Source organism: Neoarius graeffei, chromosome 12, assembly GCF_027579695.1.
Source record: "Neoarius graeffei isolate fNeoGra1 chromosome 12, fNeoGra1.pri, whole genome shotgun sequence".
Classification (NCBI taxonomy): Eukaryota; Metazoa; Chordata; class Actinopteri; order Siluriformes; family Ariidae; genus Neoarius; species Neoarius graeffei.
Window position 1 is genome coordinate 66316152 of NC_083580.1, and position 23548 is coordinate 66339699.

The following is a 23548-nucleotide window of genomic DNA, read 5'->3' on the forward strand; positions in this document are numbered from 1 at the left end:
AAGACATGCAGGTTAGGTTAACTGGTGGCTCTAAATTGACCGTAGGTGTGAATGTGAGTGTGAATGGTTGTCTGTGTCTATGTGTCAGCCCTGTGATGACCTGGCGACTTGTCCAGGGTGTACCCCGCCTTTCGCCCGTAGTCAGCTGGGATAGGCTCCAGCTTGCCTGCCACCCTGTAGAAGGATAAAGCGGCTAGAGATAATGAGATGAGATGAGATGGTCAATGCTGTTGATATGGATCTTAAAATAGCACTCCTTCAGTGTATATACATATTGGCAGTCATCTTTTTAGAAACACACACATTTATGAGGAAGTCTAGTTGTCGTTTATTAGAAACTGAAAGCATTTGTTTGAAGTCACGTGTAACGTTTTGGTAGCAGTGGTTGAGTCAGTGAAGAAATCAAAATATTTTGTCCTTTTTTCCATATATAGTATGTACAATAACTTCCATTTTGTGTGATAGAATATAATATCTATAATATGTGAGTAGTTTTGAGCTAGAATGTAGCATATGATTTTAGTCTTTATTTTCATATCCCACCTAAAAGTAAAATGAACTGAACTTTGAACTAGTTCAGAATTAAAACTGTGAACGATGAACGTGAACAGTTCACTTTTAACATGTTTGAACTGAACTTGAACTAGTTCAAAAAAAGTGTGAACTTGCACAACACTGCCGGCTGTAGGCGAAGCACTATTGCCATCACGCAACATCCGTCGTCCATCCGCCCACAATTCACAAAAATTGCTACTCCTCCCTGAGTTTTCAATGGATTTTGATTCTGATTGTTTTGTTTGGAAGATCTAATCAGTCTGCGCAATAGTTACTCCCAGGTTTTGCGATTTCTCATTAGCAGGTTGCTAATTAGGCCGATTTAACGAACTTTCAGGAGAATCGATACTCCTTCCTGAAATTTTAGAGGATTTTGATTCTGATCGTTTTGTTTGGAAGAGCTAATCAGTCTGCATAATGGTTCTTTGGTTTTGTGATCTCTCATTAGCAGGTTGCTAATTAGGCCGATTAATGAACTTTCAGGAGAATCTATACTCCTTCCTGGATTTTAGCTCACCGGCCGTAGGCGATGCGCTATTGCCATCATGTGGCTTCCGTCTGTCCGTCTACAATTCATAAAACTTGTTACTCCTCCCTGAGTTTTCAATGGGTTTTGATTCTGATTGTTTCGTTTGGAAGATCTAATCAGTCTGCACAGTAGTTACTCCCAGGTTTTGTGATTGGTACGGCTGTATGAGCTACTGTGTTTCTGACGCTCTGGTGGTTGTTGTTATTATTATTATTTTTTTCCCCTGTTCTGTTCGCTCACGGAGCCGAGTCCATCCCTTGGACTTTGGACTACCATGAGGGTGTGATGGATCTACTTGATAGATAAGGTCCTCCTTAATATGTGAACAGTGCTGAGGAGGACGATCTTCTTAAGAAGAAGAAACCTTTATTTGTCACATGCACACTTCAAGCACAGCGAGATTCATCCTCTCAGGGTATCTGCACATTTCTGATAACCAAAAATAATACTTTTTAAAGGAACAGTCCACCGTACTTCCATAATGAAATATGCTCTTATCTGAATTGAGACGAGCTGCTCCGTACCTCTCCGAGCTTTGCACGACCTCCCAGTCAGTCAGACGCGCTGTCACTCCTGTTAGCAATGTAGCTAGGCTCAGCATGGCCAATGGTATTTTTTGGGGCTGTAGTTAGATGCGACCAAACTCTTCCGCGTTTTTCCTGTTTACATAGGTTTATATGACCAGTGACATGAAACAAGTTCAGTTACACAAATTGAAACGTAGCGATTTTCTATGCTATGGAAAGTCCGCACTATAATGACAGGCGTACTAACACCTTCTGCGCGCTTCGGCAGCGCATTGATATCTGAGCTCCGTATCAATGCGCTGCCGAAGTGCGCAGAAGGTGTTAGTACGCCCGTCATTATAGTGCGGACTTTCCATAGCATAGAAAATCACCATGTTTCAATTTGTGTAACTGAACTTGTTTCATATCACTGGTCATATAAACCTATGTAAACAGGAAAAACGCGGAAGAGTTTGGTCGCATCTAACTACAGCCCCAAAAAATACCATTGGCCATACTGAGCCTAGCTACATTGCTAACAGGAGTGACAGCGCGTCTGACTGCGTCTGACTGACTGGGAGGTCGTGCAAAGCTCGGAGAGGTACGGAGCAGCTCGTCTCAATTCAGATAAGAGCATATTTCATTATGGAAGTACGGTGGACTGTTCCTTTAAGGCCATTTTAAGACCTATGAGAATAAAAAATAAGACCACTACCCCGGGGAAAAAATATTTTAAAAAATCAGACTCTAGGCTATTATGGTCAAAGCATATTTATATTTTAATCAGTGCATCTCCAGTTTACGAACAGAATCTTGTCTTTCCCACAAGTAAACGATTTTGCATATTCAGAATCGGGGAACATTGCCCTGAAGACGGTGCCCACGTCTTCGTTCGAATTGTAGGAGTGGTGTCGGTCAATGGTTTGCAGAACCCACAGTATTTCAGCCCTAAGTGTAGCGGTCGAGGCAAAAGCACCGAAGGCACTTGTGCTGGGAGAAGTAGGCACCGAAGGGAAAGTGGGCTTTGCGCTAACGTTTGCAACCGGTGCTGCAAACATCTGCATGGGAACTGTTGTTACCTGACTGGCAGCAAAGCGTTTATGCTTTTCCCCTTTCATGTGAGCGTCAAGGGCAGTAGAGCCCATTGTTCCCAACTTTATGTCTTTCTTGCAGAGTTTACACCAAGCTTCATTTTCGGACGTTGCTTTTGACAACCAACCGCTATATTTCTGGTCCTCAAGCCACTTGTCCCTAAACTTACACTTCCCCATCCTACATGTCTGCCACGCTAAAGAAACCACTTCTTCGTCTTTTCCCACAACACTATAAGGAAAACACTGCCCCCTAAGTGTTGTGTGACGCCTGTACTTTTAGGTACAGAGCGGTCTTTTTGCCATCTTCTTGTTACACATTGACGTGCGCTGTTTGAACAACGTTAGCACGGGAAAAAAAAATGTACAAACATATATTTTAGTGCCCCGATGAAATTTAATGCCACCCATATGAAAATTAATGCCACACTTCGAAATATTAGCAAAATATAAGGCTATTTAAGGCCTTAAACCAGGGGCTTCAAAGTTTGGGAGAATAGCAGGGTACAAATAATTTACAGCAGGGTGCAAAATGGTAAAATGTCTGCCAGCGGCAGGCATAATGCACGCAAAGCGTGCAGGGATAGATGGATGGATGGATGCAAGTACGAATTTTTCATGGGGCTGGATGGTTTGGAACAGGCCATCTAAAATTGGGATAACATTTACCCGGGACGGGTATTTGAGGCGGGTCGTCTAGCTTAAGCTTGATTAGCGTTGTTACGCACGCCAGTGTTTCCCACAGAAATTTTGGAGACTATGGGGGCAAGCCATGGGGGAGGCGCGTGGGTTGTTTAAAATTGAGTGATATGTTAAATATTAAGTTATTACTGAAAAACTATTGATTAAAAAAACAGACACTGAGAAATGGTCCTATAAACAACTTTACCAATATAAAAGATTACCAGGACTACAAAAATGCAGAAAAATAGGCTTTACTTATCCAAATGTACCTGTTGGTTCAAAAGTTAAAGTGCAGAGAACCTCACAGCACAACATGAAGTTCCCTTAAAATATAATATAAATGCCTGAGCTTTCATGTAAGAAAAAAAACCTATTAATACTAGTACTGTGTGCAGGCAGTCTCTCCTGAAGACTAAATTAAACAGTAATTATAAACTAATAAAATAAATGGCTCAGGCTTCACAGAAGAAAAAAAACAATTTGAACAGAATCTCACAGTATGATGCTGAAGCTGCCTAAACAATGGAAAATAAAATGCCATTTTGGCAAAAACGTTGGCATCCATTAATTTCTTGTATTAAGTAAAAAAATATGTTGCCAGATACTGCTGACGTTTTACAGCCCAAAATATGTTCAAAACCCGCCAAAATGCACTTAAAACCGCCCAAATTGGGCGGGAAACCCCCCAATCTGGCAACACAGGCGGCAGTAATGGCTGCACTCGTGTCGAGGATGTAAACACAGTTGACGCGGCAACGGACATACATGACATAGTGGATGTAATTTACGTTCACAACTTTTTTTTGCTGTCAGAAATATTTAATATTAAATTTTGTGACTCGACTGACAATAGCCGGCGGCATAACAAGCCATAGCCGGCGATTTGCCGCCGGTGACCGGCTACTTTTGAGACCACTGTTAAACGCCATATACTGTATATCAGACTTTTTAAGGATCCGCGGACACCCTGCCTCTGCATTTAACCCAGTGAACACATGCGCGCGCACACACACAGAGCAGTGGGCAGCCATACTGCAGTGCCCAGGGAGCAGCCAAGGGTTTGGTACCACTTCTGCCCAAGACTCCATGTTAACCTAACTGCATGTCTTTGGACTGGGGGGGGAATCGGAGCACCTGGAGGAAACCCACACAGACACGGGGAGAACATCCAAACTCCACACAGAAAGGCCCTCGCCGGCCGCTGAGCTCGAACCCAGAACCTTCTTGCTGTGAGGCGACAGTGCTAACCACTACACCAGTTGTTGTTGTTGTTATTATTATCCAACATGGTAAGCAATTGGCTTAAAATTTAAAATTATTTGAATTTTCTTAACATGTAATTATTTGAAAGTCCACTTTTTTTTTTTTTTTAAAGATTTTTTTGGGGCTTTTTGCACCTTTATTGGATAGGACAGTGTAGAGACAGGAAATGAGCGGGAGAGAGAGACGGGGAGGGATCGGGAAATGACCTCGGGTCGGAATCGAACCCGGGTCCCCGGATTTATGGTATGCCGCCTTATCCACCTGAGCCATGACGCCCCCAGTCCACATTTTTTTTAGGTTTAAATTAATAATTCATATTCAGTATTTGAATTGAAATGTAAAATCATTTTTCCTTCTATCTCTGTGCGAGCCTAAATATAACTTGTCAAATCCAACCCAACAACTCTGAAGGATTTCCAGGGTGAAACACAGCAGCTCAAGAACGCCACGTCCTTAAAGTGCCATTCCACCATTGGATGTATTCTTTGGCATAAAATACAATATATTTTATGACAACATGACTAGACAGAGAAATCTTTTAGCTTCAAAATGATATATCAAACATAATTTTTTGACAACGACAAGTATATTAATTTTGCGACCAAAGTCACCTACCCTTTTAATTTCCGCGCGGTCGTGAAACGTGATGTCATCGGCAGGTTCCCCTTCTTGTGTACCACGTGTCGGTCTATTTTTAGATGCAGGAAACCCCCAAAGTGAGAGAGTCATTTCTCCTCGTATATGGGGGCCAAAAAAATTGCGAAAAATTGAGTTAATCTTTCAGTTAGCTAGATTTATTGGTATTAGCTAGATTTATTGGTATTATTTTTATCGCGTTCTATCCGCCATTGCTGATAATGTGTGCCACGTCACACGTCATGTGGTACACAAGAAGGGGAACCTGCCGATGACATCACGCGCGGAAATTAAAAGGGTAGGTGACTTTGGTCGCAAAATTAATATACTTGTCGTTGTCAAAAAATTATGTTTGATATATCATTTTGAAGCTAAAAGATTTCTCTATCTAGTGATACCATTTATATATGTTGTCAAAATATATTGTATTTTATGCCAAAGAATACATCCAATGGTGGAATGGCACTTTAAGAATATTTTGACTGATTTTAATAATGCTGCTTGAAATTTTCAGTATGCCAGTTACAAACCGCAGCATTTAAAACACAAAAACATATGGTGATTGGCGCTGCAAATAAGGTTTGCATGCCACACGCACCCTTTCCTGTGTCATGTACATCATTCAGAAAGAAATCTAAACTTTTATGACACATTGCTGACATCTAGACGAGCACTGAATTTCCATTTGTTTGGCGCACTCTTTAGTATTATACCTTGCATTTCTCATCCAATTTCTTCATACATTAAAAGAGAAAGGACAGAACAGGACAGAATTTAGATGAGGAATATAAAGCTATTATTATTTATATATCATATTTAATACTGCATTACATTTACACTGTTATATTTACTGGGTTGTGTAATTTGACTTTTTTTTTTTTTTTTAAACTCCTGCAGAGATTACCACGACAGATTGAGGAGCGAAATGAGAAACTGAAAGAAGAGATGCTGGGTAAGATGTGTTTTGTGGATTTTGATATTGAATGTCTCCACAATAGAGAAGGCTAATGTATTTTCTGTGTGTTTTTGACTTTTTTTTGGGGGGGGGGTCGTAGGAGGGCCTTGTTTTGTTGTTCGGTGTGTTATTTTCCTTCAGCGCCGTTCGCCTAATCTAATCTGTGAGCTCATGACTAGGCTAAAGGCTAACAGAATGAGAGCAGAGGGACAAAATGTGCTCGTTGTTCCCAGAACAAAACACTGAGTGCACTGCAGTACAGAACGTTATTTAAAAAAAAAAAAAAAGGGAGGATTACTGAAGCATGTCACAGTCTCACCTTGATTAAAGATTGTTTTGAGATCATTCTTTGTAAGAAGACTATCATGAACACACAGCAGATCAGATATGATTCACATTGTTAATGTTCTCAATTGATATATACACACACAGTATATTTAGCTCATCTGACCATAAGGCCGATGAGTTGTTGCCATGGTGTGACGTCCGTCATCCACAATTCAGTTAAATCGTATCTCCTCCATCAGTTCTCCACGGATTTCCATTCCGATTGTTTGTTTTGTTTGAAAGAACTCATCACTCTGCACAAAACTTGGTCGTTGTTTTGCCAAATTCTTTTGCTAACGAGTTAGTAATTAGACCAAATTAACAAATTTCCCAGGCCTCTCACGAGAATTGTATCTCCTTTCTCATTCCTCATCCGATTCCAGTTCCGTTCGATGTTTTGGTAGAGCTTCCCTTGAGGAACAAAACTTGGTCGTTTGTTTGTTGATTTTGTTGATGTTCAGTTAAAGGAACAGTCCACCGTACTTCCATAATGAAATATGCTCTTATCTGAATTGAGACGAGCTGCTCCGTACCTCTCCGAGCTTTGCGCGACCTCCCAGTCAGTCAGACGCAGTCAGACGCGCTGTCACTCCTGTTAGCAATGTAGCTAGGCTCAGTATGGCCAATGGTATTTTTTGGGGCTGTAGTTAGATGCGACCAAACTCTTCCGTGTTTTTCCTGTTTACATAGGTTTATATGACCAGTGATATGAAACAAGTTCAGTTACACAGATTGAAACGTGGCGATTTTCTATGCTAAAGTCCGCACTATAATGGCAGGCGTACTAACACCTTCTGCGCGCTTCGGCAGCGCATTGATACGGAGCTCAGATATCAATGCGCTGTCGAAGCGCGCAGAAGGTGTTAGTACGCCTGTCATTATAGTGCGGACTTTCCATAGCATAGAAAATCGCTACGTTTCAATTTGTGTAACTGAACTTGTTTCATGTCACTGGTCATATAAACCTATGTAAACAGGAAAAACGCGGAAGAGTTTGGTCGCATCTAACTACAGCCCCAAAAAATACCATTGGCCATGCTGAGCCTAGCTACATTGCTAACAGGAGTGACAGCGCATCTGACTGACTGGGAGGTCGCGCAAAGCTCGGAGAGGTACGGAGCAGCTCGTCTCAATTCAGATAAGAGCATATTTCATTATGGAAGTACGGTGGACTGTTCCTTTAAATCATATCTCCTCCCTCAATTATCAATGGATTTCAATTCTGATTATTTCGTTTGAAAGAACTAGTCCTTCTGCATAAAACCAGGTCATTGTATTGTCAAATTTTTGCTAACGAGCTGCTAATTAGGTCACCTTAACGAGTTTTTGGGCTTTTCACTAGAATCATCTTTCCTCATCCGATTCCAGTTCCGATCGATGTTTTGGGAGAGCTTTCCTTGAGGAACAAAACTTCGTCGTTTGTTTGTTGATTTTCCTGTTGTAAACAATTTGTTTACAACTTTGTGTATGTTCAGTTAAATCATATCTCCTCCCTCAGTTATCAATGGATTTCAGCTCTGATAGTTTCGTTTGAAAGAACTAGTCAAGTCAAGTTTATTTGTATAGCGCTTTTAACAATAAGCATTGTCGCAAAGCAGCTTTACAGAATTTGAACGACTTAAAACATGAGCTAATTTTATCCCTAATCTATCCCGAATGAGCAAGCCTGTGGCGATGGTGGCAAGGAAAAACTCCCTCAGACGACATGAGGAAGAAACCTCAAGAGGACCCAGACTCAAAAGGGAACCCATCCTCATTTGGGCAACAACAGACAGCATGACTATAACATTAACAGTTTTAACATGAAGTCTGTTTCATTGATGTTATAAACTCTTCATTGATGGAAGCTTGAGTGCAAAACTGTTCCTGACAACTGCAGTCCTAAAGTTAGCAAGTCAACTGTAGTCTTCAGCCATAAAAGCATTACTGTAAGAGTCCAGAGCGTCCTCCAGGTGTGACTTTCAACTGTTCACATGGAGCCGTCCTCCACAGGAGCGATGCGATGAGACTCCAACCAGACACAGGGCACCAGGATGGATCAGGCAGGTCCGAGGAGCAGAAGAGGTCAGCATCTCGATCTCAGGACCGGCATGTAACTCAGAGGGACAGATTTGGGGGGGGGAGAGGGAGAGAGAGAGAAAACACAGGTGGTTAGGTATGCCCAATGTCACCTGAATAAGTAAGAACAGTATACATATTGCACTGAGTACAAGCAGGGGCTCCGGCAACTACCTATGACAGCATAACTAAAAGGAGAGAGCCAGAAGGCAACACAGGCATGAGGGAGCCCCGGGACATAAAGCAGCAGCCACTACACCGTCAACAAACTCGAGTGAGCAAGCGAGTGGGGACTGACAGCATCCATACATCCCAGTTTACCAAAACACTCTATGTCTGAGGACCCTCCAGATCTACACCTTTACCTCATAAACACCATTAACAAAAGGCTTGACTAAACAGATATGTTTTCAGCCTCGACTTAAATGCTGAGACTGTGTCTGATTCTCGAACACTACTTGGAAGGCTGTTCCATAACTATTGGGCTTTGTAAGAAAAGGCTCTGCCCCCTGATGTAGCCTTCACTATACGAGGTACCAGCAGATAGCCTGCACCTTTTGATCTAAGTAGGCGTGGCGGGTCATAGAGGAGCAGAAGTTCACTCAGGTACTGTGGTGCGAGACCATTCAGTGCTTTAAAGGCCAATAGTAGCATTTTATAATCAATACGAAATTTGATTGGGAGCCAATGCAGTGTGGATAAGACAGGGGTGATGTGGTCATGTTTTCTAGTTCTAGTAAGGACTCTTGCTGCTGCATTTTGAACTAACTGGAGCTTGTTTATGCACTTATTGGAACATCCAGACAGTAAGGCATTACAATAATCCAACCTGGAGGTAACGAAAGCATGAACTAGTTTTTCCGTGTCATGTAGTGACATTAAATTTCTTATCTTACCAGTATTTCTGAGATGAAAGAAAGCTATCCGGGTAATGTTATCAGTGTGAGTTCCGAATGAAAGACTGGGGTCAGTAATCACTCCGAGGTCTTTTACTGCTGCACGTGAAGAAACAGAAAGGCCATCCAGAGTTGCTGTGTAACTGCATGTGGTCCTAGTACAAGTACTTCAGTCTTGTCAGAGTTAAGCAGAAGGAAATTAATAAGCATCCAGTGTCTAATGTCCTTCACACATTCCTCAATTCTATTAAGCTGGTGTCTCTCATCAGGTTTTGCAGAAACATACAACTGTGTGTCATCAGCATAACCGTGGAAACTAATACAATGTTTGAGTAACATCATCCAGAGGTAACATATATAAAGAAAAAAGCAGTGGACCCAAGACAGAACTTTGTGGAACACCAAACTTTACCTCAGTACATCTAGAAATATCACCATTTATATCAACATACTGATAGCGATCAGTTAAATAAGACCTGAGCCAGGAGAGGGCCGTTCCCTTAACTCCCACAACATTTTCTAGTCTATCCAGAAGAATGGAATAATCAATGGTATCAAATGCCGCACTAAGGTCAAGCAACACAAGCAGCGAGACACAGCCCTGATCAGATGCCAATAGTCGGTTGTTTACTACTTTAACCAGAGCTGTCTCTGTGCTATGATGAGGTCTAAATCCTGACTGATACATTTCATGGATGTTATTCCTATGTAAATATGAGCATAACTGCTGTGCCACAGCTTTTTCAAGGATCTTGGAGATAAAGGGGAGGTTTGATATTGGCCGATAATTGAACAGCTGACAGGGATCAAGGTCAGGTTTTTTAATCAGGGGTTTGATAACTGCTAGTTTAAAGGATTTGGGTACATAGCCAATCCTAAGAGAAGAATTTATTATTTTTAGAAGCGGTTCAATTACTTCAGGTATTATCTGTTTGAATAGACGTGTCGGTAAGGGATCTAGTACACAAGTTGATGCTTTTGATGCCGAGATTAATGAAAGTAATTCAGTTTCTTTAAGGGGAGTAAAACAGTCTAATTGATGATCTGATAGTTATATTGTTAACTACAGGGTCACTTACATTGTCTGACCTTAAATTAGTAGTTTGAATTTTTTGTCGGATATTCTCAATTTTGTCATTAAAAAAAATTCATGAAGTCGTTGCTATTACATACTACAGGTGTGCATGTGTCTATAGTGGACTTATTCCTGGTTAATTTTGCTACAGTATTAAATAGGAATCTAGGATTATTTTTTGTTATTTTCTATTCGGGAGGAGAGATTTGTTGATCTTGCAGCACTAAGAGCTTTTCTATACTTCAGGAAGCTCTCCTCCCACGCTAATTTGAACACTACCAATTTTGTTTGACGCCATTTACGTTCCAATTTTCAAGTGGTCTGTTTTAAAGTGCAAGTGTCACCATTATACCAGGGTGCTAATTTTTTGTCTCTGACCATTTTCCATTTAAGAGGAGCTACATTATCTAAAGTATAGCGGAATGTTGACTCTAAGCATTCAGTTGCCTGATCAAGTTCTGCAGGGGCTGACAGTGACCCGATCAAAGTTGATAACTCTGGGAGATCATTTATAAAGCTCTGTGCAGTAGTTGACGTGAATGTACATTTAATACAGTAGCGTGGTGAGGTATTACTCAGACATATTTTGAATGAGATGAGATAATGATCTGAGATAACTTCAGACTGTGGAAGTGTGACTATATTTTCTACGTTTAACCCGAATGTTAGTATTAGATCAAGGGTGTGACCACCATTATGGGTCGGTCCTATGACATTCTGATTAATCCCTACTGAATCTAAAATGGACACAAACGCTGTTTTCAAAGGGTCTTCTGGGTTATCGAAGTGAATATTAAAATCTCCCACAACTAAAGCTTTGTCTGAGGAAAGAACCAGATCTGAGAGAAAATCTGCAAATTCAGAAAGAAACTCAGAATATGGCCCCGGGGGCCTGTAAATAATAAGTAATGGAATTAACTGGGTAGGCCTATTTTTCGAGGCTACATACATTATATGAGTATGAAGAACTTCAAATGTATTAAATTTGAAGTTCTTCATACTAAAGAAGAACTTCAAATAAAAACAGCGATTAAGTGGTGGAAACTAAAAGAGGTTGAACATCAGAAGGAGTTTAGGGAAGAAATGAGACGAGCATTGAGTGGTCATGGAAGTCTGCCGGAAGATTGGAATACTACTGCTGTACTAGTAAGAGAGGCAGCAAGGAAGGTGCTAGGGTGGTCATCGGGAAGGAGGAAGGAAGACAAGGAGACATGGTGGTGGAACAAAGAAGTGCAGGAAATTATAAAAGAGAAGAGGCAAGCAAAGAAGAATTAGGACGATCAGAGAGACGAGGAAAGCAGGCGGTTATACAGAGAGAGGAGACAGAAGGCGAAAGCAGATGCATACCAGGAGTTGTACGAAAGACTGGAGACCAAAGAAGGAGAGAAAGACCTGTACAGACTAGCTAGGCAGAGAAACAGGGAAGTTTCCTGAGAATCCAAGAGAGAAAAGGTCAGATTCATTGGAGACAGCAAATCAGGAAGCAGAGTTGGTTAGTAAGGCTGTGTGAAAAAAACAAATTTGCATGAGAGGCACACTGTAACCATAGCAATCCTAGCTTACATCAGCTAATTAACAAGTCTGACTTGCTATCTAGATTAGACTCGTTATGAAGATGAAACGGGCGGCACGGTGGTGTAGTGGTTAGCGCTGTCGCCTCACAGCAAGAAGGTCCGGGTTCGAGCCCCGTGGCCGGCGAGGGCCTTTCTGTGTGGAGTTTGCATGTTCTCCCCGTGTCCGCGTGGGTTTCCTCCGGGTGCTCCGGTTTCCCCCACAGTCCAAAGACATGCAGGTTAGGCTAACTGGTGACTCTAAGCCCATGTTTACATTAGACCGTATCAGCGGATCATCAGATTAATGTTTTTAAAACGATTAGTGTGCACACAGCAACACCAATACACGATTTGCGTGCACACAGCAACGCCAATACACGGATACGCTCGGCTCCGCAGGCATCCTGCGCTCCAAATCACTCCGCCCAGAACAGCGAGTGCCCTCTGGAGGGTGCGCACTCCGGGCTTGTGCAGCTCACAAAGCACGCGAGTGAAGTGCACAAGCAGTGATTCGGGACTGAGCCGCTGTGTGTGAGATCCCAGCGCATATCACTTACCACTTGCAAGTGGAAGGATGGCAAGCCTAAAGACAATCATAACTACACAATGGGCAGTATTTGCATCAGTATTTTCAGTATTTTCATACTTTTATACTCTTTAATGAAAGGTGATACAAGGCGGAAGTCCGCGCCGTTTTTCAGCAGTCGCGTCACATGACCAACGCCAGCGAATCAGGAAGGTGGATGTCACAGTGACGTTGTCCAATGACGACGCCAGCTAGAGCTCAGCACAGCGTATCCGCGTATCTCAATGTTTACACAGCACCGGACCAGACACGATCTGGATTGAATACGTGGATGCTGGCGGATTCCCGTTTCCCGGCGTTTCCAGGCGGTTTAATGTAAACGGACAGTGCATCCGCGAAGAAAACGAGACCGATACGGTCTAATGTAAACTTGGCCTAAATTGACCGTAGGTGTGAATGAGAGCGTGAATGGTTGTCTGTGTCTATGTGTCAACCCTGTGATGACCTGGCGACTTGTCCAGGGTGTACCCCGCCTTTCGCCCGTAGTCAGCTGGGATAGGCTCCAGCTTGCCTGCGACCCTGTCGAACAGGATAAAGCGGCTAGAGATAATGAGATGAGATGAAGATGAAACTCTGGTGATGAGGAAGTCGTTTGCCTTTATGGTAGGTTTGGAGGCCGAAAATCACGTGTCTAAAAAAAAATAATAGCCAAAATTAAGGTGGCTCATGAGTGGGACAACAGAAAACTCATTCGCCCTATCGTTGAGAGATTGCAAGTTTGAATCTTTATCATATAATTGCAAGCCAAGAGAGCAAAATTGGTCTCTGGATGGGATGGATGGCATACTCTCTCTCCACTGTCAACCACATCAACACTATCTAATCTGTGAGGTTAAAAATGCAAAATGGTGAATTCCTCTGAGTGTGTTATGCAGCATCTCCCTGGTGGGTAGTTGTTGTATGGTGGAGAGTTGGCTGGTGGCTGAGAATTGGCAGGTGAGAAAATTTAAGGTGGGTGGTTGGGGTTTTCAGATTACCAAGGTCGTCTCATCGTTCATTCAATAACGCAGCAAGTTTTTCACCAGCACGCTTTTCCTCCATATTTGTTATTCTCCCTTGCTCCTCAATGTTGCCTCTTTTCAACCAACAGAGAACAGATTCTTCAACCGATTCCATTCAGGATTCTTTGAACGTTTGTGCCAGCTAGCGAACTGGCCCACATTTTCACCAGTTTTAAGCGGAACCGTTGTAATCAAGGATATGCGACATAACCGGAGTAAGCAGGAGTAGAGCAATTCCAGCGTTATGGACGTGACACTTGAACTCAAAATGGCAACAAATGACCCAGTGCATGTTTTATTGTCTCCCAGTATTTAAACAGGTGTTGCATATTTTAAGGCTGTACCATACTGGAGAAGTGATAGAACAAGAACAATTCCCATAGTACATCTAGGGCATGCCAGAAAATGCCAATAAAAGATGCGTTATGGATGTGACAGAAAAAGTATCACTTTTCTTAGGTGACTGTACATTTTTATCAAACTCTGTGAAATTGTAAACCTAATGTTGAAATGGAGATATCCGTTTGATAGAGGGGTCCAAGGTGAATATTAAAAAATCTTTGTTTAAAATATTTTGTATTTCATGCAGAGTTTCAGAAGGAAAAGTCAGCGTTATGGATGTGACGAAATTCCGTTACGGATGTGACGCGTCTGAAATAGACATGGCATATGTTTAGAAAATCAGCAATTTAACCACCATAACCCTTTGAAAAACTCTCTAAATATCAGCTAAAACTATCAAAGTTCTTAAATAATATTTAGGATGGCTATTGTTTTGCTGTTTTGTGGATTTTAGCATACATTTCTGTGGCTTGTGGCAATAATATAGAATTGTACATGATCAAAGTTGATTTTAGCTTGGGTTTTACATTATAAGAAAGAAAGACTGACAGTGACATATTAGGTTGGTTACAAATTGGTTCAACTTATTCACATCTGTAAAATACAGGCCTAGGTGAGATCTCTGGGAGTGGTTTTGATGTATTACATGTTGCTTTATTTTTGCATGGTGAGGTTGACATTTACATGGAATTGCCCAGTAGCAAGATGATGGTGCACATTGATTACCTGCGAGTTTTTGTTCTGTTATTGCAGATATTTGTTTTTGGCCCTTTTTTTTTTTTTTTTTTCTGAAGATGTATCCTTTTCTATTGCGTTCTCCATTGCTGCATTCAACTTCCTCTCCAAAGTAATGACACGTCCACTGATGATGTCACGGTTTACACTATCAGCTATCTTTTGGTTATTTTTGGTCGAAATGCTCCAAACAGTTCAAAATTTGGTGTGCAAACAAGAATGGAACCTGTTCCCTGTTGGTCAAAAAGGGTTCTGTGTGACCTGATCAGTCAGGCTTATATCACTCTGCTTTTTTGATAAGTCATTCTTTTCTCAACTTTGAACAATAAGGCAGACAGCATCACTCTTTAAAAGTTGCTGCATTCCACCCACCTTACTATCACTTTACGGAATAAAAATTATACAACCCCAAATCAGAAAAAGTTGGGACAGTATGGAAAATGCAAAAAACAACAACAACAAAGAAAGCAGTAATTTCTAAATTTACTTTGACATATTTCATTGCAGACAGTATGAACCCAAGATATTTCATATTTTGTCCGGTCAACTTCATTTCATTTGTTAATATACATCCATTCCCACATTTCAGGCCTGCAATATATTCTAAAAAAAAAAATTTGGACAGGGGCAGTTTAGGACTAGTAATGATTAAATGACGACATGATTTGAAACCGGTGTCAACAGGTGATTGTAAACATGATTTGGCACAAAATCAGCATCCAGGAAAGGCCTAGTCTTTTGAGGAGCTAAGATGGGCCGAGGATCTCCAGTTTGTCAAGAAATGCGTGAGGAAAATAATTGAAATGGTTAAAAAGAATGTTTATCAAAGAAAGATCTCATCTCATTATCTCTAGCCGCTTTATCCTGTTCTACAGGGCCGCAGGCAAGCTGGAGCCTATCCCAGCTGACTACGGGCGAAAGGCGGGGTACACCCTGGACAAGTCGCCAGGTCATCACAGGGCTGACACATAGACACAGACAACCATTCACACTCACATTCACACCTACGGTCAATTTAGAGTCACCAGTTAACCTAACCTGCATGTCTTTGGACTGTGGGGGAAACCGGAGCACCCGGAGGAAACGGACACGGGGAGAACATGCAAACTCCGCACAGAAAGGCCGTCGCCGGCCATGGGGCTCGAACCCGGACCTTCTTGCTGTGAGGCAACAGCGCTAACCACTACACCACCGTGCCGCCCCTCAAAGAAAGACATGAAAGGATTTGGATATTTCACCCTCTATGGTGCATAATATCATCAAATGATTCAAAAAGTCTGGAGTCAGTGTGTAAAGGGCAACTCCTGTGATTACTTTGGCAAAACCTTTGTCAGGCACTACAATACGGGTGGTGTTTACATTAGACCGTATCCGTCTCGTTTTTGTCGCGGATGCACTGTCCGTTCACATTAAAACGCCGGGAAACGACTCCACAGGCGGAACAACTTGAATCCGCCAGGGCCCACGTATTCAACCCAGTTCGTATCTGATCCGGTGCTGTGTAAACATTGAGGAACGCAGAAATGCTGTGCTGAGCTCTAGCTGACGTCGTCATTGGACGACGTCACTGTGACATCCACCTTCCTGATTCGCTGGCGTTGGGATCACACACACAGCAGCTCAGTCTCGAATCACTGCTCGTGCGCTTCACTCGCTCGCTCTATGAGCTGCGCAGGGCCGGAGTGCGCACCCTCCAGAGGGCACTCGCTGTTCAGGGCGGAGTGATTTGGAGCGCAGGAGGAAGCGCTGAGCTGCACTGAGGTTTATTTACACATTTCAACTTATTTACCTCCTTCAGGCGCTTAAACTCAGTGAGAACATGAACATCACAGCCAGGTGTGTTTATCTGCTGGAGAAGGTGTTCGCTTGCCATCCTTCCACTTGCAAGTGGTGAGTGACTTGCGCATGCCCGATATGCACTGGGATCATGTGACGTGCCGTCTAATTAGTCATGTGATTAGCGTATCCGTGTATTGGCGTTGCTGTGTGCACGTGAATCGTTTTAAAAGCGTTAATCTGATGATCCGCTGATACGGTCTAATGTAAACACCACCACAGAGTCACATCTCCAAATGCCAGTTAAAACTTTACTGTGCAAAAAAGGAAGTCGTTATGTGTCCATAAGTGTCGTTAACTTCTCTGGGCTCGGAGGCATCTGGGATGGACCATCACACAGTGGAAATGTGTCCTGTGTTCAGACGACTCAGTATTTCAGGTCTTTTGTGTAAGAAATGGGCGCTGTGTGCTCTGGACCCAAGATGAAAAGGACTGTCCAGACTGTTACCAGCAAGAAGTCCAAAAGCCGGGGTCTGTCATGGTATGGGGTTGTGTCAGTGCCCTTGGCAAAGGTAACGTACACATCTGTGATAGCAGCATTAATGCATAAAAGTACCGTATTGGCCCGAATATAAGACGACCCTGAATGTAAGACGACCCCCCCTTTTCCAAGTTCATCTTTGGGGAAAAAGTTTTTTGAAGACCAAATGTTCATTCATATAAAGCGTATTTATTTCAAAATTCTGTTTAAAATTAGAGGCTTTTGTTTTTCACATTTAAATAGAGGTCATTTCAGTCTCATTTCCGTGAACACTTTTCATAGAAGTAAAAAAAGAGGCTAAACTGCAGGCTACTAGACAAGCCAAATTAAAACATTTAAATTGCATTAATTCAACAAATTTGTCAGGTTTAGACTGAAAGTTCATAAACTTCAGAATGTCAATGCATAACTTCCCATAGCCTATGGGTATATGGAATAAATTTGCAGAACAGTGCAAATGCTTTAAACAATGCATTAAACAATACATTAAGGTTTACAATAATAAACAACTGAAACAATGGAAAGGGTAGTTTGCTAAATTACAGCTCCTCAGCACAGAGATCCTCAGCCTCACTTTGCTCACTCTCACTGTCCTCACTTTCGTTTTTGGCGGCATTTTGTCTAGTCCGCGAATTTAAGACGACCCCCCCTTTTTAAGAGCTATTTTTTACAACAAAAACACCGTCTTATATTCGAGCCAATACGGTACATTGAGATTTTGGAGCAGCATATTCTGCCTTAAAGACGACACCTTTTCCAGGGATATTTCAACAGGACAATGCAAAACCACATTCTGCACACATTACAAAGGCATGGCTGTGGAAGAAGAGGGTGTGTCCCCTCTGTCCCCAATAGAGAATGTGTGGAGAATTTTGAAACAGAAATTATGACATTGATGAGCTTGTGCTGTTGTTTGCAGAAAGAATGGGACAAAATAACACCTAAAACACCATCACTTGTTGTCTTCTGCCCCTAAACGTCTTCTTTTAAGTATTGTGAGAAGGAATAGAAACATTACAAAGTGGTAAATGCTTTATTGTCCCAACTTTTTTGAAATGTGCTGGAAAAATCCAAATTGAAATGTGTTTATTTAAAAAAATATATATATACAGTATATATAAAATTCATGAGGTAAAACATCAAATAATGTGCTGTTGTATGGTTTTGAGTGCAGTATAGGTCAGAGATTATTTACAAATCATTGTTTTCAGTTTCAACATACCATCCTAACTTTTTCTGATATAAAATATGTGCTCGAGATTGAGAGAAATTCACCTTTACACAGCGCTGAACTGGAAATAATAGTTCAAATGGAAGCAAGTTCAGTATATTTTTAAATTTGGTGCTTCATAAAAATAGAATGAGGATGGAGCAAAAGCCAAGTTCCTGTCAGCTCGGCTGAGCTTCACAGCCAGGTTCTGTTACTGTTAGAACAATTAATTTGCTGTCTAAAACAACTCCTGCTTTAAAAAGCCGTAATATTTGACATTTGCCTTTGAGCTTTTTCAAATGAAAACTGGTGTCAGACTACAATCTGCAGCAATTTGCACCAGCTGAACACAAATCCGGGTGTAAAGTCGGTCGTAAACCAAAAGACGAGAGTAGTTAATTTAAAACTAATGATGTGTAGAACTGACCGTTAGGAAAAGTCCACACTGAAGCACATTAAATGTTTTAAAATGTCAATATTTTTGATGTACTTATCGATTCTGATTCTAATTTGGTGGCTGGTGCTACAGTATATTTTTGCTGTTCCTGTGAGAATTTAAGCATTGTGTCATCTTACATTACTGAAATTGCTAGCACAGTTACAATACCGTTTAATAGGAGAAATATTTCAACACTGCAAACAAAAGATCAAGAACTTCTTTTCTTTTGTAGCAACATTAAACATCGTATTAATGAGAAGTCCAACATAGAAATGGTGGAGACAGCAAACTGTGGACTTAAAGGAACAGTCCACCGTACTTCCATAATGAAATATGTTCTTCTCTGAATTGAGACGAGCTGATCCGTACCTCTCCGAGCTTTGCGCGACCTCCCAGTCAGTCAGACGCGCTGTCACGCCTGTTAGCAATGTAGCTAGGCTCAGTATGGCCAATGGTATTTTTTGGGGCTGTAGTTAGATGCGACCAAACTCTTCTGCGTTTTTCCTGTTTACATAGGTTTATATGACCAGTGACATGAAACAAAGTTCAGTTACACAAATTGAAACGTGGCGATTTTCTATGCTATGGAAAGTCCGCACTATAATGACAGGTGTACTAGCACCTTCTGCGCGCTTCGACAGCGCATTGATACCTTCACTCCTCTTCAGGCACGGCCAGGCGGGCGAATGCCCTGGTCCGTCCGCCCTGTCTAAAAAAAATGGTACAACTCGAGCCCCATGGTAAAATTGGGACTTTGTCATTTTTCCGCATGAGGCCCATGGTAAAACCACACTTCCAGGAGGGGCTGCCGTCTGCCTCCCAAGCCGGCCGAGCGCGCTCCTCGTCGGGCACGGCCAGGCGGGCGAATGCCCTGGTCCGTCCGCCCTGTCTAAAAAAAAAAAAATGGTACAACTCCGAGTGAAGGTATCAATGCGCTGTCGAAGTGCGCAGAAGGTGTTAGTACGCCTGTCATTATAGTGCGGACTTTCCATAGCATAGAAAATCGCTACGTTTCAATTTGTGTAACTGAACTTGTTTCATGTCACTGGTCATATAAACCTATGTAAACAGGAAAAACGCGGAAGAGTTTGGTCGCATCTAACTACAGCCCCAAAAAATACCATTGGCCATGCTGAGCCTAGCTACATTGCTAACAGGAGTGACAGCGCGTCTGACTGCGTCTGACTGACTGGGAGGTCGCGCAAAGCTCGGAGAGGTACGGATCAGCTCGTCTCAATTCAGAGAAGAACATATTTCATTATGGAAGTACGGTGGACTGTTCCTTTAAAGTTCCAGAATGCAATGCAGTTGTATGACAGCTGAGTTATGGCAGAGACTTGACTCAGCTAGTTAGCGATCTATGAAATCATGAGAACGATGGCGTTGACGGCAACGTGTGGCAGCAGTACAGTGCATAAAATTATGCAGATATGGGCTAGCAACTCTCTAGAATTTACTCAGAATGGTGCAATAAAGAAAAAGCATCCAGTGAGTGGCAGTTCTGAGGACAGAAATGTCTTGTTGATGAGAGAGGTCAACTCAGCTGACAGAAGGCTTCAGTTACTCGGATAACCACTCTGTACAGTTGCAACGTCAATTTATTTGTATAGCACTTTTAACAATAGACATTGACACAAAGCAGCATTACTATACACTTTTGTTACTATGAAATCAGAAAGCCTACTTCTAGCTGCATGTGGTCCTAGTACAAGTACAGTACTTCTGTTTTGTCAGAGTTAAGTAGAAGGAAATTAATAAGCATCCAGCGTGTAATGTCCTTTACACGTTCCTCAATTTTATTAAGCTGGTGTCTCTCATCTGGTTTTGCTGAAACATACAACTGTGTGTCATCAGCGTAACAGCTAATACCGTGCTTACAAATAATAGTGGGCCTAAGACAGAACCTTGTGGAACACCAAACTTTACATTAGTATGCATAGAGAAGTCACCATTTACATCAACGAAAAGAGGGCCGTTCCCTTAACTCCAACAAGGGTGGTTGTTGTTGTTGTTGTTGTTGTTTTATTTAAGTCCATCAAGGAGAATAGTATGATGAGTGATGTCAAAAGCTGCACTAATGTCAAGCAACACAAGCAAGGAGACATAATCTTGATCAGAGGCCATTAGTAGGTAATTTCCTACTTCAACCAGTGCTTTCTCTGTGCTCTGGTGAAGTCTAAATCCTGACTGATACATTTCATAAATGTTATTCTTACAGTGGTGCTTGAAAGTTTGTGAACCCTTTAGAATTTTCTATATTTCTGCATAAATATGACCTAAAACATCATCAGATTTTCACACAAGTCCTAAAAGTAGATAAAGAGAAGCCAGTTAAAAATATTATACTTGGTCATTTATTTATTGAGGAAAATGATCCAATATTACATATGTGAGTGGCAAAAGTATGTGAACCTCTAGGATTAGCAGTTAATTTGAAGGTGAAATTAGAGTCAGGTGTTTTCAATCAATGGGATGACAATCAGGTGTGAGTGGGCACCGTTTTATTTAAAGAACAGGGATCTATCAAAGTCTGATCTTCACAACACGTTTGTGGAAGTGTATCATGGCACGAACAAAAGAGATTTCTGAGGACCTCAGAAAAAGTGTTGTTGATGCTCATCAGGTTGGAAAAGGTTACAAAACCATCTCTAAAGAGTTTGGACTCCACCAATCCACAGTCAGACAGATTGTGTACAAATGGAGGAAATTCAAGACCATTGTTACCCTCCCCAGGAGTGGTCGACCAACAAAGATCACTCCAAGAGCAAGGCGTGTAATAGGGTAACTTCTAAGCAACTGAAAGCCTCTCTCACATTGGCTAATGTTAATGTTCATGAGTCCACCATCAGGAGAACACTGAACAACAATGGTGTGCATGGCAGGGTTGCAAGGAGAAAGCCACTGCTCTCCAAAAAGAACATTGCTGCTCGTCTGCAGTTTGCTAAAGATTATGTGGACAAGCCAGAAGGGTTATTGGAAAAATGTTTTATGGATGTATGAGACCAAAATAGAACTTTTTGGTTTAAATGAGAAGCGTTATGTTTAGAGAAAGGAAAACACTGCATTCCAGCATAAGAACTTTATCCCATCTGTGAAACGTGGTGGTAGTATCATGGTTTGGTCGTTCTACCAAAGAATGGTTAAAGTAGAATAAAGTTAATGTTTTGGAATGGTCAAGTCAAAGTCCTGACCTTAATCCAATCGAAATGTTGTGGAAGGACCTGAAGCGAGCAGTTCATGTGAGGAAACCTACCAACATCCCAGAGTTGAAGCTGTTCTGTACGGAGGAATGGGCTAAAATTCCTCCAAGCCGGTGTGCAGGACTGATCAACAGTTACCACAAATGTTTAGTTGCAGTTATTGCTGCGCAAGGGGGTCACACCAGATACTGAAAGCAAAGGTTCACATACTTTTGCCACTCACAGATATGTAATTTTGGATCATTTTCCTCAATAAATAAATGACCAAGTATAATATTTTTGTCTCATTTGTTTAACTGGGCTCTCTTTATCTACTTTTAGGACTTGTGTGAAAATCTGATGATGTTTTAGGTCATATTTATGCAGAAATATAGAAAATTCTAAAGGGTTCACAAACTTTCAAGCACCACTGTATATAGATATGAGCATAACTGCTGTGCCACAGCTTTGTCTACGATCTTGGAGATAAAGGGGAAGGGGAATTTTGATAGTGGCTTATAGTTGGACAGCTGACAGGGTTTGAGGTCAGGTTTTTTTTAATCAAGGGTCTAATAACTGCTAGATTATAGGATTTAGGTATATAGCCAGTGCTAATGGAAGTTCAGGCTGGTGGAGGTGGTGTGATGGTGTGGAGAATGTTTGTTTTCTTGGCACACATTGGAGCTGTTAATACCAATCAATGCTTGAATGCCACAGACTATTTGAATATTGTTGCTAACCATTTGCATACCTTCATGGTCACGATTTACCGTCTTCTAATGGCTACTTCCAGCAGGATAATCCACCATGTCACAATACAAGTCATCAAAAACTGGTTTTGTGAACGCCACAATGAGTTCAGTGTTCTTCAGTGGCCATCCCAGTCACCGGATCTGAGTCCAATAGAGCACCTTTGGGGTGTGGTGGAATGGGAGATTCGCAGCATGAAAGTGCACCTGAAAAAATCTGCAGGAACAACATGATGCAATCATGTCAACATGGACCGGAATCTTAAAGGAATGTTTTCTAACATCTTGTGGAATTTATGCCATGAAGAATTGAGGCTGTTTCGAGAGCAAACGGAGGCCCTACCCAGGATTAGTATAGTATAGTGTTTCTAATAAAGTAATCTGCGAGTGTACACTACCGTTCAAAAGTTTGGGGTCACCCAGACAATTTTGTGTTTTCCATGAAAAGTCACACTTTTATTTACCACCATAAGTTGTAAAATGAATAGAAAATATAGTCAAGACATTTTTCTGGCCGTTTTGAGCATTTAATCGACCCCACAAATGTGATGCTCCAGAAACTCAATCTGCTCAAAGGAAGGTCAGTTTTATAGCTTCTCTAAAGAGCTAAACTGTTTTCAGCTGTGCTAACATGATTGTACAAGGGTTTTCTAATCATCCATTAGCCTTCTGAGGCAATGAGCAAACACATTGTACCATTAGAACACTGGAGTGAGAGTTGCTGGAAATGGGCCTCTATACACCTATGGAGATATTGCACCAAAAACCACACATTTGCAGCTAGAATAGTCATTTAGCACATTAGCAATGTATAGAGTGGATTTCTGATTAGTTTAAAGTGATCTTCATTGAAAAGAACAGT

At 41.6% G+C, this 23548-nt stretch overlaps 1 protein-coding gene across 1 annotated transcript in view; it reads left to right on the forward strand.

Annotated features, from left to right (window-relative positions):
• ttc1 (tetratricopeptide repeat domain 1) overlaps positions 1-23548 on the forward strand; it is a 62032-nt gene that overhangs the window by 34905 nt on the left and 3579 nt on the right. The window contains exon 7 of the mRNA XM_060936262.1: positions 6162-6216. Coding sequence (XP_060792245.1) covers positions 6162-6216 — 55 coding nt within the window. The remainder of the gene's footprint in view (positions 1-6161; positions 6217-23548) is intronic.